Source organism: Oncorhynchus tshawytscha, linkage group LG19 (genome assembly GCF_018296145.1).
Source record: "Oncorhynchus tshawytscha isolate Ot180627B linkage group LG19, Otsh_v2.0, whole genome shotgun sequence".
NCBI classification, from domain to species: Eukaryota; Metazoa; Chordata; class Actinopteri; order Salmoniformes; family Salmonidae; genus Oncorhynchus; species Oncorhynchus tshawytscha.
This window is the reverse complement of record NC_056447.1, coordinates 24,094,761-24,115,439: the sequence shown is the minus strand read 5'-3', so window position 1 is coordinate 24,115,439 and position 20,679 is coordinate 24,094,761. Positions and strand designations below refer to the sequence as shown.

At 47.3% G+C, this 20,679-nt stretch overlaps 1 protein-coding gene across 3 annotated transcripts in view; it reads right to left on the bottom strand.

Annotated features, from left to right (window-relative positions):
- Positions 1-20,679, bottom strand: part of LOC112218500 (zinc finger protein 423) — a 154,635-nt gene that overhangs the window by 118,079 nt on the left and 15,877 nt on the right. For 2 of the 3 annotated variants that reach the window (XM_042301488.1, XM_042301489.1), the window contains exon 2: positions 9,168-9,230. The exons of the other annotated variant lie outside the window; for it this stretch is intronic. In XM_042301488.1, the coding sequence (XP_042157422.1) occupies positions 9,168-9,230 (63 nt within the window). The remainder of the gene's footprint in view (positions 1-9,167; positions 9,231-20,679) is intronic. 3 annotated transcript variants of the gene reach the window in all.

Below are 20,679 nucleotides of genomic sequence, written 5' to 3'. Positions count from 1 at the left end.
GTGCAGTGGTAATCCCAGCAGCACACGTCATGTCTCCCTGTGCCAGCTGGAGCTCCTGTCCCCCACTCTGCGGAGAGCCATTATCTCTGAGTCACAGACCGTCACCACGCCAAGAGGCAAAAACACACAAAAAACAAAAACACTCATACACACATTTACACAAACCCATAGTACACACATTTACATACACACACAGTCAGATCAAATGAACTCACATACACAAACACGCACCAGACTCGCGTTCAAAAACTATTTCAAATATCTCAATTACTTTCACATACATTGGAAGTAATATTCAGATACTTTTTATTTGAAAAGACAAGTAGTTAAATGCAAAATCTATTTGGAAATAAACTTGGAAAGTATTTAAAATACTCAAATACATTGACTCGAATACACTCCCATGCAGTTAACCTAGGTATTCGAAAATACTATTTGAAATAAGTATTTAAAAAATACTGTCAAATACAATTTGGCAGACTATTCACATACTTATTTTGTGCTGAGAAAATGTACAATCTCCATATATCCTACCCCCCAAAAATAACCTGGGACAGATGATGGGGCGGCGGGGTAGCCTAGTGGTTAGAGCGTTGGACTAGTAACAGAAAGGTTGCAAGTTCAAATCCCTGAGCTGACAAGGTACATATCTGTCGTTCTGCCCCTGAACAGGCAGTTAACCCACTGTTCCTAGGCCGTCATTGAAAATAAGAATTTGTTCTTAACTGACTTGCCTAGTTGAATAAAGGTTAAAAAAAAAATATAAAAAAAAAATGGGGTAATGGTCAGAAAGAGAAGAGGGAGAAATACTTGGAGAACAGGTGTACATTTAAAAAAATGTTTTATTTATTTTACCTTTATTTTACTAGGCAAGTCAGTTAAGAACAAATTCTTATTTTCAATGACGGCCTAGGAACAGTGGGTTAACTGCCTGTTCAGGGGCAGAACGACAGATTTGTACCTTGTCAGCTCGGGGATTTGAACTTGCAACCTTTCGGTCACTAGTCCAACGCTCTAACCATTAGGCTACCCTGCCGCCCCAAGAAGAGACCAGTGGAGTTAACAGGGTGAGAACATGGTCCTACAGTAATGATAGGATGGTCATCTTAACCCTTCCCCTTAACATCTACAACTGGACTGGCACTTCCTGGTTGTAGAGGGGAAAGGAATCACTGCATACCAGCAGGTTGTGCTCAAAGTAATACTCTTACAATATACTGTAATAATCAGTAATTGTCTTTATTTCAATTCGCTTTAATGCTATGGAGATACTCTTAGCATACTGTAACCATTCGCTCGTTGGCAAGTGTACTTTCAGATTTTATTCAACTAATTATTTCCTCATGAATAAAGGTCAGACGTTTCATATCTGCTGATTAAGCCTCATAGATTGTGTGTGTGTGTTTATGAGAGGGAGGAGGGTGTCTAATGTTTGTAGATAATGCCCCTCTCCCGCTCTTGCTCCCTCTCAGAGGAAAGGCAAACAGACATGTTTGTGTGGGGTAATTAGATGAAGAGAAGTGAATTAACAGAATCCACAGAGCAGTGGTGTTGCCGAGGAGAGGCCCGCCTTGCTGGGACCCGCTAATTACCGCTCGTTAGGTTGATATGTTTTTTTCCTCCTGTTTTAACGGTGCAAAGCTCCAACGTGAGATGTGGAAATAATTAGGAGCTGGGCGATGTGGGCTTAATGGACACCGCCAGGCATGCGACGGGGGAGACAAGACAAAGGCAACAGCAAAGACAGAGAGTCTCTCTTTCTCCCTCCCTCACTGCACCATCAGAGTACAGCGATCCCCATCTTAGATGTACACGGAGGTAGAGAGATCTACTCTCACCTCTTATAATCAGCTTAACAAATATTATTTGACTTGGAATAAACACCAGCTGAACTGAAATACTAGGCAAATGTCTGGGAATGTTCAGAGATGCTCCCTCCCCTCCACTCCACAAATGCTCAGAACCAAAACCTACATTTAAGTGCCTTTTGAGATTTGACATTTAAAGTGAAGCTCGTTACGATCCCCCTGGCTAGTTCCAGTCCCAATGTCCTGACCTCTGGAGGCAGAGCAGTTTCCTATTACTCATACAGTGGGCACGCAACGGAAGTGAGACTTGATCGTACTGTACACAGAGGGAGAATACAGGCATACCGCAAACAGAATACAGACACTTCATTGGAGTCCTCAGAGAGAGTGAGTGAGTGAGAGGGAGAGAGAGAGAGAAATAAACTGTATGAGCGGATGGAGCACAGAGTCCGGACTAGGTGTTGGAGCAGTGCTGTGAGCCAGGACGGAGGCCTGTTTGGGACACACTTGCGCTAAGAGAGGCGTAAATCTGCAGGACACCTGGCCCTGGGTCGCCCAAACACGGCCCGGTACACCACTCCACCGCCATCACTATCCAGCCTGCCTGGGAGTTAGAAAAATACGAGCTCCAAGTTCCACAAAACCAGTGTTTTTATGAAAAACAAAAAGAGTACAAGGCTGCCTTTCAACTCTCCACAGCGCACAAACATTCAAACCGACCAGCGGCAGCCAAGTGAAGTAAAACATGGATGGACTGCAAATAGCTCTCGCGGAGTATGTTAGAGAGGGGATTCAGAAGGAATGCTCCACTTCACTGAGTCAGGTACAGCACATAGACAGTAAGAAAAACAGGCCTGGTGAGGTACATGCAGTTGAAGTCAGAAGTTTACATACACCTTAGCCAAATACATTTAAACTCAGTTTTTCACAATTCCTGACATTTAATCCTTGTGAAAATTCCCTGTCTTAGGTCAGTTAGGATCACCACCTTATTTTAAGAATATGAAATGTCAGAATAATAGTAGAGAGAATTATTTATTTCAGCTTTTATTTCTTTCATCACATTCCCAGTGGGTCCGAAGTTTACATACACTCAAGTAGTATTTGGTAGCATTGCCTTGAAATTGTTTAACTTGGGTCAAACGTTTAGGGTAGCCTTCCACAAGCTTCCCACAATAAGTTGGGTGAATTTTGACCCATTCCTCCTGACAGAGCTGGTGTAACGGAGTCAGGTTTGTAGGCCTCCTTGCTCACACACGCTTTTTCAGTTCTGCCCACACATTTTCTATAGGATTGAGGTCAGGGCTTTGTGATGGCCACTCCAATACCTTGACTTTGTTGTCCTTAAGCCATTTTGCCACAACTTTGGAAGTATGCTTGGGGTCAATGCCCATCTGGAAGACCCATTTGCGACCAAGCTTCAACTTCCTGACTGATGTCTTGAGATGTTGTTTCAATATATCCACATCCTTTTCCTCCCTCATGATGCCATCTATTTTGTGAAGTGCACCAGTCCCTGCTGCAGCAAAGCACCCTCACAACATGATGCTGCCCCCCCCGTGCTTCACCGTTGGGATAGTGTTCTTCGGCTTGCAAGCCTCCCCCTTTTTCCAACCAAACATAACGATGGTCATTATGGCCAAACAGTTCTATTCTTGTTTCATCAGACCAGTGGACATTTCTCCAAAAAGTATGATCTTTGTCCCCATGTGCAGTTGCAAACCGTAGTCTGGCTTTTTTTACGATGGTTTTGGAGCAGTGGCTTCTTCCTTGCTGAGCGTTTTACTGTGGATATAGATACTTGCGCACCTGTTTGCTCCAGCATCTTCACAAGGTCCTTTGCTGTTGGTCTGGGATTGATTTACACTTCTCGCACCAAAGTACGTTCATCTCTAGAAGGAACTAATCTCCTTCCTGGGCGGTATGACGGCTGCGTGGTCTCATGGTGTTTATACTTGGGTGCTATTGTTTTGAGAGATGAGCGTGGTACATTCAGGCGTTTGGAAATTGCTCCCAAGGATGAACAAGACACGTGGAGGTCTACATTTTTGGCTTCTTGGCTGAAGTCTATGTAAACTTCCGACTTGAACTGTACCATTGTATTCACTATGCCTGGTTAATGTTTCAAAAAGAAGGTCAAAACTATTTATGGAGTGAAAAAATAAAATAGCCACCGCTAATCACCATGGGAGGTTCACTGGGTTTACAGTGTGAGAAAAGGTTATTTACCATTTGTACAATGTTGTATGAATCTGTGAACCTCCTTAACTGGCCTCTAGGCTGTCAGGTGCGTCCAGTATGGGTACTAACAAAAGGACTGGGGTCTGGGACACAGACACAGGCTGAGCAGGTGCAGCCCCCCGTCTCTCTGGGGAGCACTATCCTTCTCCCAGTAAACAGGGGGACCTATTTAAAGCAGGCCTCTCTCCACAGCTCCCCTGTCCTCTGCCAACTTTTTTTTTCAAAATACAGTGCTCCCCCCAGGGAGCCAGCAGAAGCACTGTGTACCAGGCTCAGTGTGTCTCTAACCCCCCCAGAGAGGCAGGGAGGCAGGGGAGCGCAGCACCCAACACCAGCCCCTCCACCCAGAGAGGCTGATGAAAACCAAAAGGAGTGTCATGGAAGGGAGCGAATTAAATCACACACAAACAGCCTGACAGCTGCTCACCAATGCCATCACCTGTTCCAGCCCGTGGCTTCACACACACACACGCTAGCACACACCTCCTCCTCGCACATTAAAACTGTTTTCCTGTCGTTGCCTTGGGGAAATTAAAAAATATATTATGGACCTCCAGAGGTTTATATAGGGAGATGGCGAGAGAAAAAAGGAAGAGGGAGACAAATGAGAGAATGAGAGAGAGAGAGACACGTGTCCTCTTTTTCAAAGTGTCCTCTGGTCTACATCATCAAGATGTCCATACATTAGTTAGCAAGAACAGAAAGGAGGGCCGTCCTCCTGTGTCTCAGTCTGCCCCTTGTAATATCTTCTTCTCCTCCTCCTCCTCCTCCTCCTCTTTCTCCTCCTTCCTCTCCTCCTTTCAAGGGGAAAAATAAAACCAGTACATTCTTTCCCCCGGACGGCTGGCGCACACTCAGGTTGGAGCCCGGAGGGGACTGAAAGCGTGCACAGCCACGAGACTGACTGACATCTCACTTTGCAGAGAGAGAGAGAGAGAGAGAGAGACAGTGGAGTGATCCAACACACACTGTTAAAGGGACATCCTGGAATCAAAACAACACACACACTATAACCCAACAAATACACAGACATAACACACAAACAACGCACAAAACCGTCAAACTATTGTGGAAACATACTCCAAATTATAGCACACGTGGTTTTCTTAAACTAATCCAATCCCTGACTGTTGGATTGGAAGTCTGATATGTTTTCAATAACAAGTCTTTCTAGAAACGTTCTTCTTCTAAAAATGGGTGCATGTGTTGTGATGCTTATGCCTTTGGTGCCTGTAATGTTAGCTTAGCATCTCTGTCTGCTGCACTGTCCTTACAGCATTCTGTTCCTATAGCGAGAACACCGTATTGTTCCTATAGCGAGAACAGCATTCTGTTCCTATAGCGAGAACACCGTATTGTTCCTATAGCGAGAACACCGTATTGTTCCTATAGCGAGAACAGCATTCTGTTCCTATAGCGAGAACACCGTATTGTTCCTATAGCGAGAACAGCATTCTGTTCCTATAGCGAGAACAATTGTTCCAGCGTATTGAGAACAGCGTATTGTTCTGTTCCTATAGCGAGAACAGCGTTCTGTTCCTATAGCGAGCGTTCTGAACACGAGAACAGCGTTCTGTTTAGCGAGAACACCGTATTGTTCCTATAGCGAGAACAGCGTTCTGTTCCTATAGCGAGAACACCTGTTCCTATAGCGAGAACAGCATTCTGTTCCTTAGCGAGAACACCGTATTGTTCCTATAGCGAGAACAGCATTCTGTTCCTATAGCGAGAACAGCATTCTGTTCCTATAGCGAGAACAGCATTCTGTTCCTATAGCGAGAACAGCATTCTGTTCCTATAGCGAGAACAGCATTCTGTTCCTAGCGAGAACACCGTATTGCGAGAACAGCATTCTGTTCCTATAGCGAACAGCGTTCTGTTCCTAAGCGAGAACATTCTGTTCCTATAGCGAGAACACCATACTGTTCCTATAGCGAGAACACCGTTCTGTTCCTATAGCGAGAACAGCATTCTGTTCCTCTAGCGAGAACAGCATTCTGTTCCTATAGCGAGAACACCATACTGTTCCTATAGCGAGAACACCATACTGTTCCTATAGCGAGAACAGCATTCTGTTCCTATAGCGAGAACAGCATTCTGTTCCTATAGCGAGAACAGCATTCTGTTCCTATAGCGAGAACACCATACTGTTCCTATAGCGAGAACAGCATTCTGTTCCTAGCATTCTGTTCCTAGCGAGAACAGCATTCTGTTCCTATAGCGAGAACAGCATTCTGTTCCTATAGCGAGAACAGCATTCTGTTCCTATAGCGAGAACACCGTTCTGTTCCTATAGCGAGAACACCGTTCTGTTCCTATAGCGAGAACACCGTTCTGTTCCTATAGCGAGAACAGCATTCTGTTCCTATAGCGAGAACAGCGTTCTGTTCCTATAGCGAGAACACCGTTCTGTTCCTATAGCGAGAACAGCATTCTGTTCCTATAGCGAGAACAGCATTCTGTTCCTATAGCGAGAACACCGTTCTGTTCCTATAGCGAGAACACCGCTCTGTTCCTATAGCGAGAACACCGTTCTGTTCCTATAGCGAGAACACCGTTCTGTTCCTATAGCGAGAACACCATACTGTTCCTATAGCGAGAACAGCATTCTGTTCCTATAGCGAGAACACCGTTCTGTTCCTATAGCGAGAACACCATACTGTTCCTATAGCGAGAACACCATTCTGTTCCTATAGCGAGAACACCGTACTGTTCCTATAGCGAGAACACCGAACACCATACTGTTCCTATAGCGAGAACAGTACTGAGAGAACACCATACTGTTCCTATAGCGAGAACACCATACTGTTCCTATAGCGAGAACACCATACTGTTGCTATAGCGAGAACACCGTACTGTTGCTATAGCGAGAACACCGTACTGTTCCTATAGCGAGAACACCATATTGTTCAGTAGTGAGGTCACAGACAACACCCACAGCCCAATGGTGTAATGGCAGGGCCGGGGGGGAAAAGGCCCTTCTCATTGGTGTCGCTGATGCAACGGCCAACCAATGGCTGTGGGAGGAAATGAATGAAATAATTTAATTCAGCTCCATTACAGCCCCTTATCGGCCCTTTGCTCAGGGATATGAGACTACTTTTTCCACCATGAATCACAGTCCACACGGACAGGGTGCAGTGTGTGTGTCTGCATTGATTGTGTATGTAAGAGGTCATGGAGAAACCGTCACCTCGCAAAAATTCTGCCTGTAGCATAGCGTGTATATAGCCAAGTTATCGCTACTCATTGTGTTTTTATTATTACCTGTTATTCTTTTTCTATCATTTCTTTATGTTTTTTTCTCTGCATTGTTGCGAAGGGCCTGTAAGCATTTCATTGTCCACACCTGTTGTTTATGAAGTATGTGACAAATACAATTTGATTTGAGCATGTGTTGTGTGCTTAACCCTGGTGATCTCTATCAGACAGTGAAGCAGTGGGGTCTTTCCAACAGGAAGCCAGCAAAACAAGGCTGAACTCCACAGCTCTAGTGGCACTTATTAAAACATCACCACTGACGGCCCCTCCTCCTCCTTCCACAGAAATGACAAACGTCTGTACTACTATCCAAAAACTCCCCCCTCCCCCTCTCGTTTCCTCACTCAATCTCACTCGTCCTCTCCATGCTTTCCACCCTCTCCCTCTCTTGGTCTACAGTGTCAGACCTGGCTCATTTTCTGTCTTTTCTCTTTTCCGTTTCTCCCCCTCTGGGCCAGGGAGGGATGTGTTGTTTTTCTGTCTCAAGGAGGCTGGGGTGGAGGGTGGGATGTGGAGAGGAGGGGGTAGGCAGGCACCTCCTGTGGGACAGACCAAAGGGGCCCTCAGGGGGGGGGGGGCTCGTCCCTCAACCCCCCGCTGCTCTTTCCAAACTCGACACACATTTTCCAGAGAAGGGAAGGAAAAATATTTGAATTTAATACCAGCAAAAGCCTGCCAGTGTCCTTGTCGACATCATCTCCCAGGGAATAAAGGGAAGGAAGGTTTTTTAGATTTTTAAATAAGAAATGGCGGGCAGCCCCCCTGAGCCTGAACACAGGAGCACAAACAAACACAAGAGAGAGAATGATAGAGCGAGATTGTCTGTGTGTGTGGGGAAGAGGTGAAGAGAAACAGCAGGGAGGAAGAGAGCAGAGCTAGTGAGAGCACTGGGACTCCACTTCCTGCTGTATCTCACACATAAAGCACTTTCCAGCCACCCAGGACCTCAGTCAGCACCCCCAACCCCCCACCAGAAGCCCCTGCCTCATCACACCCTCAGGGCCTCACTTTCCAATTCCCCCTCCCAGAAGAACGGACAGAGTGAGGGAGGGAGAGAAGGAGAGAGCAGAGAGAGAGAGAGAGAGAGAGAGAGAGAGAGAGAGAGAGAGAGAGAGCACCGTTTAGATAAATAACATGCAGCTCTCTTATCTCTCACTGCTGTAAAACAACAGAATAAATATTCTCCTTCATAATGTTGGGCTGACTCAAAGACTAGAGGCCAACATGTCACCACAATCAGTCAGTCACCATCCTCATACCGTGTTCTGTAAAAATGGGTCCATTTATCTGCTGCATCATCTCCAGGTACAGCCATACCAATGACTCCATGGCTGTGACTGTGTCTCTGCACTGCGTGTAAAGAACATTGAAGTGGGTGCCATGCATTAATCAAATGGAATCCTTAACAAATGATCTTGATTGCAATCACCATGATGCTATTTGGGCCCATCAGGAACCCATCCCACTGCTGTGCTATAGGCCCTATGTGAATAGCTGGATAAAGCAGGCTGGGAGGGAGGGAGGACAGGGGAGTTGATTCAGTGCAGCTACTTTACCACCAAAACCTCAAACAGGATGTGAGACTGCTGGAGCCCCAGAGTCCTGTCTGCTCTCACATGCAGGCCTGGACATTAGCGTCCTGTGAAAAGCTCTCTCTCCCTCATGCCATATCTCCCTCTCTCATCCCCCTCTCCCTCAGAGCAGAACATTCTGGGCCATGTGGAATTGATATTAAAGATTCTGATTCAGTGGGTAGTCTGGCGGTGGACCTGGAATGTGACATATAGAATCTAATCTGTGTCGCAGATCTGACAGCTGCCTGGCAGGCTGCACACTTCCGAATAACAAAGAGGATACCTGTTTGGACAGACGATGAATCCCAGTTCCCTGCAAACTCCGACGACTCGCCTTCTTCTACCGCTAGAGAGATGGGGAGAGAGAGAGAGAAGGAGGAGAGAGAGAGAGACGGAGAGAGAGAGAGAGAGAGAAGGAGAGAGAGAGAGAGAGAGAGAAGGAGGAGAGAGAGAGAGAGGAGAGAGAGAGAGAGAGAGAGAGAGGAGGAGGAGAGAGAGAAGGAGAGAGAGAGAGAGAGAAGGAGGAGAGAGAGAGAGGAGAGAGAGAGAAGGAGAGAGAGAGAGAGAGAGAAGGAGGAGAGAGAGAGAGAGGAGAGAGAGAGAGAGAGAGAGAGAGAGAGAGAGAGAAGGAGAGAGAGAGAGAGAGAGAGAGAGAGAGAGAGAGAGAGAGAGAGAGAGAGAGAGAGAGAGAGAGAGAGAGAGAGAGAGAGAAGGAGGAGAGAAAGACAAAAGAGAGGGATGCTTAGAAATACATACAGTATCTTTAGGACTACAGCATTTTGTTGGTTCCTCTTAATCTACATGACAATGCCTTAAAAACACAACAGGTAGACCTCAAAACAAGTGTTCAATCATTCATTAGCTGGGTGGGTGGTTGGATGGGAGAAAACATCAAAGGTCCCCTGTCTGTCTGTCTGTCTGTCTACCCTGAGTGACTGGGAATGTGTTCTACTTGTTTTGATGTCCTAATTTCAGAGGTGTGAGATATGTAACAACAGAAACCAGATCAGAACAGGAAGGTGTGTTGAAGGTTTTCCTGGGCACTGCAGAGGAAGGAAGCACCGCTGGCACACAAACAGGAAATGGCAGTAGTCAGGACACAATGAGGACCCCCCTTCCCCTCAACCCCATGGCCCAGGGTATGGGCCAACAACAGTCTAGTAGAAGCCACGAAAACAAACTGTCAAAACTGTTTTCTTTATTAGCGAGAGGTGGTGGTAAAAAAGTCCCAGAGCTAGTACGTAGAGATGGAGTTTTTTTGTTAATGTGTGAATTCCCCACCTAAGTTGAAATAAAGTTGAGGAAAAATAAAAAGCTTATTCCACACCAAAATACTAACAGACCCATTCCAGAAAAAATAACACACTCCTCTTCATGGTCTGAGTGTGCAGATTGGACCAAGCAGTGGCCAGTCCATTTTCCCCTCATGCTCTTGGTTTGTCCAGGCAGAACTCAGCAGGGTGGTCAGAGTGGCCTCCTCACCAGACAAGAAACACTATTTCATATTCCCCAACAAAGCCAAGGGCAACAGACCCTGTTTTCCATTCTCCAACCATCCCATGTTCATTTCATGAGTGCGATCCAGATATCCAGAGTTGGGACCAGTGTGTCGGCCAGACTCCAAGAGGACTGGCCTTGTTGCTGATGGCCTAGAGCTAAAACCCAGCAGGCTCCCAAGCCCCTGGAAGACTAGGGTCAACTCTGGTCCTGCACCATAACATCTCTCTCCATCTCTCACTATTCCTCTTTCTCTTCCCTGAGCTAGCCAGGACTGTAGAGAGAGAGTCTGAGCTGCCAAATGGCAGAGCTTCAGCTTGAGCAGTGTCTCTCAGTAGTACCTTTTCACCATTCATAGAGTATTCCCATAGTACAGAATACTTAGAGTTACTTCTCTCTGGGTGTTTCTGAGGAGAGATCACTCTTCAGGCGTGATTGGGGGAAACTATGGGCTGGATCTGGACCAAGGTCCCATTAGGACTGTAGTAGTTACGGGCCCAGACTGCTCTTAGATCCTCCTAGAGGACATTTACTGAACACCAGGTATTGTCTGCAGCCTATGGCTCATACATCAGGTGCTCAGGGAGGGATTCAAGGCACTATTTGGGCTGTCATATACAGGAATTATACTATTTGGGGGAAAAAAATCTAATTTGTCACGCCCAATGAGGCATTTTCTCAGGAACGAGGACACAGTCTAAACCCCACTGTGGCATAACACAGGCTAGATCCAATACAAACGGCGGTCAAAGTCTACAGTCAGTTGATCTTCTTTAAATAGTCTAGCCTGCAGTGGACCTGTTCATTCCTAAAAGACACCGCTTTCCCAGCAGAGGAGGTAAAGCACTAAATTACACCCAATCAGAGCTCTACTCATCCTCCATTTAGCGCTTCATTAGAGGGGGAATATTAAAGTGTAGTCAGGCAGAGAGGAGAGCAGAGCAGGGTAGAGGTGGTGAGATGGTTCTTTCTACAAACACAACTACCCAGTACTACTGCACTCAGCTACCTGCAGGCAACAGCACACAGCAAACCCCATCCACACACAACTGTACACACAGCTCCCCAGCTAAAACAAGTGAAGCTCAGGACACTACCAGGCCCCAGCCTCCCACACACAGCTATAGTGCACTGGGTGTAAATTCAGGAAAAACGTCCATCTCTGATGGAAGCAGACAGGATCATTACCGGCTTTAAAAAAAACTCATTTAGAGATGGGGGAGATTAGAGACACCTATTGATTGGTCTGGGCTTTCCTGGAATGATTTATCTCCAAATGTTGCTAGATGATGTTTTCTAACCTTCATTTAGATTCCATAGATTCCATTCCACTACATTTAAGAATGCAGAAGGCAATCATTGGGATAGAGTTCAGAGGCAATGCAGTTGCTCACACTATACACTGAACCATACACCGTCTTGTTGCTATGGAGAGGCAAGGTAAGGGACGGGGAAAAGGAGGGGAATGCCAGTGCTGACGGACCGGGGTTTGGGGCTTGGCCCTTGAGATGTGGACACAGGACGGGATACAGATGTTTCCCGGAGAGATTGGTCCTGCGGGCGAGACCTAGCCCACATGACCAGAAACATACAGCCAGTGGAGGATAGAGACAGACCTCACACCACGATCACCAGGCAGCCAAACAAAGCAAGAGAAACAGACAGAGAGAGAGAGAGAAAAAAAAAGAGAATGGGGGAGATAAAGATAACGATCATTAGAAAGAGATAAAAACACCATTCTAATAAAAGCGTGACCGTGGGGAATTGCTCGTCTTCATTAGCAGAGAGGATATATTTATTTATTTCCAGATGTCCTCCCCCTGCCTGCGTCCCATGTGTACAGAGCACTGTTCATGTGAACCCTGAAGCCAGCGGGAGGTAGAGAGAGTGGGAGAGTAGTGGAGGGGGAGACTGCTAAACAGAGGCAGAGAGAGTGGGAGTGTGTAGCAGAGAGAGAATGTAAGGTAGGGGAAGTATATGCAGAGTACTATTTTATATACAGTAGGTCACTCCCCTGTTTTTAAATTCCCTCAGAAGCTCTGTGACATCATCATTAACCTACAGTAAAACAGCCCTGTGAGAGGAACGGGGGGGGTCTAATGAATCCAACATGTTTCAGTAAGTTACCTTGGATACCCTCTGTTTCCTACTTACACTGACCAGCCTTTGCCAAAACACACACCGGGGCTGTGAGAGAAACGGAAAACCGGTACCTAGAACTCAACAACCAGAATGGGATCCCCGTTTGCCCTCCTCCCCTCCCAGTCCACACACCACTGAGGTGTGGTTCAGCCCCTCTTTCACCAACTGGGACCATTTCCGCAAATCAGAACCTAAGTTACAGACTGGGTGTACTCAGTATTGGTGTTATTCCCTGACCGTTCCACAATAACAGTCCCCTACCATCTCTTAACACCTGTCAGTATGATACTGAGAGCATCTGAGCCAGGTAGAGAAGGGTTAACTAAATACCTGCATGTTAACCAGAGTATCTGAGCCAGGTAGAGAAGGGTTAACTAAATACCTGCATGTTAATCAGAGTATCTGAGCCAGGTAGAGAAGGGTTAACTAAATACCTGCATGTTAACCAGAGTATCTGAGCCAGGTAGAGAAGGGTTAACTAAATACCTGCATGTTAACCAGAGTATCTGAGCCAGGTAGAGAAGGGTTAACTAAATACCTGCATGTTAACCAGAGTATCTGAGCCAGGTAGAGAAGGGTTAACTAAATACCTGCATGTTAACCAGAGTATCTGAGCCAGGTAGAGAAGGGTTAACTAAATACCTGCATGTTAACCAGAGTATCTGAGCCAGGTAGAGAAGGGTTAACAACTCCTAGCTCCCAGAGGAAGCACACTGTATCTAGCAGCATCACAGGGCAGGCTCCTCTCCTACTCCCTCCCTCTTTAAACTATTATTCAAGAGATTGAAAAAACAAAGCTCCAAACACACACACACACACACACAACACACACACACACACACACACACAAACACAAACACACCCACCCAATCCTTGACACTATTTATTTCTATATTATTGAAATTCCTCTGTTAATTGCTGCTCTGGCGGTGGGAGCGCATGCTGATATTTGCATTTCTGGGCCTTGTTAAGCTGTAACATCATGACACACCAGCAAATGTAGCTGGGGTAGCGTTGCTGTCGGAAACACAGCAATCAGCGTAGCAGCGAATGGCACGAGGGTAGAGATCAAACGAGACCACTCTCGAGGACCTCACAAACAGAGAGCGTGAATTTACCCGACAAAAAGCCCCTGTGCCCATAAGGGGGATGGGAGAACAGCGCTGTGTTCCAAACGCGCCCTTTCTAAACGAGCCCTTTTATTTATCCAAGGAATGGTGCGTGTGCTCCTCCACAGAACGCAAACAAGGTGCGGGGGACCTCAGAGCACACACCCAGACCCCCGATCAGACAAAGAGCCTACCTCACTCAGCCTCTTCATTCAACCCCAAACACACACAAACAACTGTGCTCCGGTCTACCCCAGGGAGGGCCTTGCATTGACAAAGAGACTGCTCAGGTACAGGCAGTAAAGCCAGCCTGAGTCTGCAGCCATGTCCAGCATTTCCCAAACTCTGTCCTCAGACCCAAAGGGGTGCATGTTTTTTTTTTTGTTTTTTTTTTTACCCTAACACTACACAGCTGATTCAAATTATCAAAGCTTGATGACTAGTTGGTTAGTTGAATCGGCTGTGTAGTAGTTCTAGGGCAAAAACCAAAAACGTGCACTCCTTGGGGTCTGAGGACAGAGTTTGGGAAACACTGGGCAAGACCTTCTGTTAATACACTGTAGAACGCAGGGCTAGACCTTCTGTTAATACACTGTAGAACACAGGGCTAGACCTTCTGTTAATACACTGTAGAACGCAGGGCTAGACCTTCTGTTAATACACTGTAGAACGCAGGGCTAGACCTTCTGTTAATACACTGTAGAACACAGGGCTAGACCTTCTGTTAATACGCTGTAGAACACAGGGCTAGACTTTCTGTTAATACGCTGTAGAACGCAGGTCTAGACCTTCTGTTAATACACTGTAGAACGCAGGGCTAGACCTTCTGTTAATACACTGTAGAACGCAGGGCTAGACCTTCTGTTAATACACTGTAGAACGCAGGGCTAGACCTTCTGTTAATACACAGTAGAACACAGGGCTAGACCTTCTGTTAATACACAGTAGAACACAGGGCTAGACCTTCTGTTAATACACTGTAGAACACAGGGCTAGACCTTCTGTTAATACACTGTAGAACACAGGGCTAGACCTTCTGTTAATACACTGTAGAACACAGGGCTAGACCTTCTGTTAATACACTGTAGAACGCAGGGCTAGACCTTCTGTTAATACACTGTAGAACACAGGGCTAGACCTTCTGTTAATACACTGTAGAACAAGGGCTAGACCTTCTGTTAATACACAGTATAACACAGGGCTAGACCTTCTGTTAATACACTGTAGAACACAGGGCTAGACCTTCTGTTAATACACAGTAGAACACAGGGCTAGACCTTCTGTTAATACACTGTAGAACACAGGGCTAGACCTTCTGTTAATACACTGTAGAACACAGGGCTAGACCTTCTGTTAGTACACTGTAGAACACAGGGCTAGACCTTCTGTTAATACACTGTAGAACACAGGGCTAGACCTTCTGTTAATACACTGTAGAACACAGGGCTAGACCTTCTGTTAATACACTGTAGAACGCAGGGCTAGACCTTCTGTTAATACACTGTAGAACACAGGGCTAGACCTTCTGTTAATACACTGTAGAACACAGGGCTAGACCTTCTGTTAATACACTGTAGAACACAGGGCTAGACCTTCTGTTAATACACTTAAGAACAAGGGCTAGACCTTCTGTTAATACACAGTAGAACACAGGGCTAGACCTTCTGTTAATACACTGTAGAACACAGGGCTAGACCTTCTGTTAATACACAGTAGAACACAGGGCTAGACCTTCTGTTAATACACTGTAGAACACAGGGCTAGACCTTCTGTTAATACACTGTAGAACACAGGGCTAGACCTTCTGTTAGTACACTGTAGAACACAGGGCTAGACCTTCTGTTAATACACTGTAGAACACAGGGCTAGACCTTCTGTTAATACACTGTAGAACACAGGGCTAGACCTTCTGTTAATACACTGTAGAACACAGGGCTAGACCTTCTGGTAATACCCTGTAGAACACAGGGCTAGACCTTCTGTTAATACACAGTAGAACACAGGGCTAGACCTTCTGTTAATACACTGTAGAACACAGGGCTAGACCTTCTGTTAATACACTGTAGAACACAGGGCTAGACCTTCTGTTAATACACTGTAGAACACAGGGCTAGTGCTAGACACATAGAGAAAGAAAGGACAGAGAGATGAAAGGCTGCTACTTTATGCAGATTGGATAATGAACACTAACAGAAGGACATGTAAAGGAGTGTGTGTGAGTGAGAGAGCTCTGCAGACCTAACCAGAGAGCAGTCTCACCTGGGCCCAGCTCCACTGCAGCCGTCTGCAGGAGAGGTAGACACAGAATACGTAATGTGTGTGGAGCCGCTCCCCTGGCCAGGAGGGGCGGGCTGCACAGTCCTGCTGCTGGCCCCCGGCCATTCTGTCTGATTAAGTCTTCTACACTTAAGGGATAAAACCTTGCTCTCCCTATCTCCCACTGGAAGCCATTAGCAGCCCCCTATTTGCAGGTCCATGAGTGTGTGTGTGTGTGTGTGTGTGTGTGTGTGTGTGTTGTACAGAGCACGTGGGATTGTATGAATGTTTAAATGCATCCGATAGCGTGTGTGAGTGTACAGGCCTGTGTGTGTATGTATGTATGTGTACTAGTGTGTGTATGTGTATACTAGAGTGTGTGTGTATGTGTACTAGTGTGTGTGTGTGTGTATACTAGAGTGTGTGTGTATGTGTACTAGTGTGTGTGTGTATACTAGAGTGTGTGTGTATGTGTACTAGTGTGTGTGTATACTAGAGTGTGTGTGTATGTGTATACTAGAGTGTGTGTGTATGTGTACTAGTGTGTGTGTGTATACTAGAGTGTGTGTGTGTATGTGTACTAGTGTGTGTGTGTATACTAGAGTGTGTGTGTATACTAGAGTGTGTGTGAATGTGTACTAGTGTGTGTACTAGTGTGTGTATGTGTATACTAGAGTGTGTGTATGTGTACTAGTGTGTGTGTGTATACTAGAGTGTGTGTGTATGTGTACTAGTGTGTGTGTGTATACTAGAGTGTGTGTGTATGTGTACTAGTGTGTGTACTAGTGTGTGTATGTGTATACTAGAGTGTGTGTGTATGCATTTCTTTAAGAACAAAACTGCAGCCCTGCACCCTGGGAGCCTACTCGGCAGGCAGCAGCAGTTTGTTACAGGTTCACCGCCTCAGCCCTGCACCCTGCACCCTGGGAGCCTACTCGGCAGGCAGCAGCAGTTTGTTACAGGTTCACCGCCTCAGCCCTGCACCCTGCACCCTGGGAGCCTACTCGGCAGGCAGCAGCAGTTTGTTACAGGTTCACCGCCTCAGCCCTACACCCTGGGAGCCTACTCGGCAGGCAGCAGCAGTTTGTTACAGGTTCACCGCCTCAGCCCTGCACCCTGGGAGCCTACTCGGCAGGCAGCAGCAGTTTGTTACAGGTTCACCGCCTCAGCCCTGCACCCTGGGAGCCTACCGGCAGGCAGCAGCAGTTTGTTACAGGTTCACCGCCTCAGCCCTGCACCCTGGGAGCCTACTCGGCAGGCAGCAGCAGTTTGTTACAGGTTCACCCCTCAGCCCTGCACCCTGGGAGCCTACTCGGCAGGCAGCTGCAGTTTGTTACAGGTTCACCGCCTCAGCCCTGCACCCTGGGAGCCTACTCGGCAGGCAGCAGCAGTTTGTTACAGGTTCACTGCCTCAGCCCTGCACCCTCCCATACGCCCTTACCACAACACCCACCACATTGCATCACCCTTCCATAGCCCCTTACCACAACACCCACTATACTGCATCACCCTCCCATACCCCCTTACCACACACCCACTACATCACCCCCCCATACCCCCTTACCACAACACCCACTACACTGCATCACCCTCCCATACCCCCTGACCACAACACCCACTACACTGCATCACCCTCCCATACCCCCTTACCACACACCCACTAGATCACCCTCCCATACCCACTTACCACACACCCACTAGATCACCCTCCCATACCCCTTACCACACACCCACCACATCACCCTCCCATACCCCCTTACCCCTTACCACACACCCACTACATCACCCTCCCATACCCCCTTACCACAACACCCACTACACTGCATCACCCTCCCATACCCCCTTACCACAACATCACCCTCCCATACCCCCTCACCACACACCCACTACATCACCCTCCCATACCCCCTTACCACACACCCACTACACTGCATCACCCTCCCATACCCTCCCCCCCTTACCACACACCCACTAGATCACCCTCCCATACCCCTTACCACACACCCATTACATCACCCTCCCATACCCCCTTACCACACACCCATTACATCACCCTCCCATACCCCCTTACCACAACACCCACTACATCACCCTCCCATACCCCCTTACCCTTACCACAACATCACCCTCCCATACCCCTTACCACACACCCACTACATCACCCTCCCATACCCCCTTACCACAACACCCACTACACTGCATCACCCTCCCATACCCCCTTACCACACACACCCATTACATCACCCTCCCATACCCCCTTACCACAACATCACCCTCCCATACCCCCTGACCACAACACCCATTACATCACCCTCCCATACCCCCTGACCACAACACCCACTACACTGCATTGCATCAAGCAGCAATGGCGCAGTCCGCAGCTAGACACACAATCAGGCCTCATGTACACGGAACACACACACATCGTAACTGAATTATGGTTTGATCTCCGCACATAAGATGATCTCTTTACAAAGTTTAAGATCTCTATACGTTTATAAAACAGACAGAGAGAAGAAAATACATCCCTCATCTCATCCTTACATAAACATGAAAAAGGTGAAATCATTACAAAACTCCAATGCGCTACTTCCTAGTTCTATTAGCCTTGTACAACAGGAGCTGCGCGCTACTTCCTAGTTCTATTAGCCTTGTACAACAGGAGCTGTGCGCTACTTCCTAGTTCTATTAGCCTTGTACAACAGGAGCTGCGCGCTACTTCCTAGTTCTATTAGCCTTGTACAACAGGAGCTGTGCTCTACTTCCTAGTTCTATTAGCCTTGTACAACAGGAGCTGTTCTCTTTTAGAAGCCTTTGGGTGTTCACTTCTCTCCAACTCACATACTGCACAGGGTCACACTGATAGCATGCATCCTGAACAAACCCCAGACCGACTGAACAGTAACATCTATGGGCTGCCTGACTATTTAGAATGGCTGATTACTGTCCTTTTTACTGATGGTGCACTTGTGTCTTTTCAAACCAAATGGTCCTCTACGACCACACAGACACACCTCTCAGCTACAGGTGCAGCCAATGGCTTTTACACAGACACACCTCCGAGCTACAGGTGCAGCCAATGGATTTACACAGACACACCTCTCAGCTACAGCCAATGGCTTTTACACAGACACACCTCCGAGCTACAGGTGCAGCCAATGGATTTACACAGACACACCTCTCAGCTACAGCCAATGGCTTTTACACAGACACACCTCTCAGCTACAGCCAATGGCTTTTACACAGACACACCTCTCAGCTACAGCCAATGGCTTTTACACAGACACACCTCTCAGCTACAGCCAATGGCTTTTACACAGACACACCTCTCAGCTACAGCCAATGGCTTTTACACAGACACATCTCTCAGCTACAGCCAATGGCTTGTACACAGACACAGCAGAGGGAAAGACAAAGAGTCTTGGGTTTCAAGATAATTAATAAAAGATAAAGGCTTGGCTTGTTCTGCATGGCTTAATGGATTTTAATAGCTGGGAGAATGATGGGGACACGCACAGTGCAGTCTGCATGTGGTGGACCAAACCCCCCCTAGGGAGCAAGCAATACTACTGACGACACCCATCTCCTCGCACACACAGTCCTGCTCACATGATCTGACACACTCTCTCTCTCTCTCTCTCTCTCTCATTTTCCTACACACGCATTCACTCAAGAGAGACTCATCCACTCGATCTGTCTCATCCTCTCATATACATTCATACATACGAACACAGTTGGGGATTAGGGCTTGGTGCTAGACCGACTCTTGCGTCTCACTACATCGTGCGCAAACACACAAAGACACGCGACTGGAATACAAGAGGATTCCTCTGCCAGTGAAGAGAGCTGAACATCATTGTAGTCCTGACTAGAAGGCCAGCAACCAGGGCCATCTGCAGCTAGACACACTGACTGGCACGTTGGGACTAACACAGGGGAGGACTAAACCAACTCACCACTAACAGCAAGACAACAACAATGTAGTCATAACTGAGAAAACAAGCCATTAAAAACTAATATCTACACAGCTATAAGTCATTCATCAAAGTGATGGAAGTGTAGAGCTGAGTGCTGCAGTCAATCTGCATCTCTATCCCCCCTCTCCTCACCCCCACTGCAGCTTCACCACAACGCGCAGGGCCCCATTGTCTGCCCTGCCATTCCCGACCAAACCATAATCAAACGACAACGTGGGCACAATGGCAGGGATGGCAATTCCCAGGGTGCTCCTCTGCGCTAGCTGTGTTCACAGAGGAAGTGTGAACAGAGGGGGCTGAGAGGGGCCTGCAGGGGCTCTTATCACTGCACCGGGTCACTCTGGCCAATCACACACTGTCTACAGGCCCAGGAGGGCAGGGGCCTGGAATTTCCTGCTGGACAGGACACAGGCACATAGATCCAACCCTCCCATTCAACCCCCACCCCTGTCCCCACCTCCTCCCCCTCGGATCCTGGGGGGCTCACCCATTGGCTGGCTGCAGTGTTCCTCTGGTCGCCGCCGCTCTACCACTGGCCAAGCGTGATGCCAATCTGCAGCCCAAGCCATCCCCCGGGGAACTCTAACTTCAATGGTCTGTCCTCCAAGCCACCACCATGGGACAGCGACAGAAGCTGATTAACCAAATACTTTTATCAGCACTGAAACCGCTCTGCCGCACAAAACAGCCTTAAAAACACAAACCACCACCACTGGCCAAAAAAGCACAAATGGGTAAAGGGGGAACACAGCAGAGAGCTTAGATGGCAAAGAGAAAAAAAACACAAAGCTTGACGGGGCCCACAGCTCTGCCT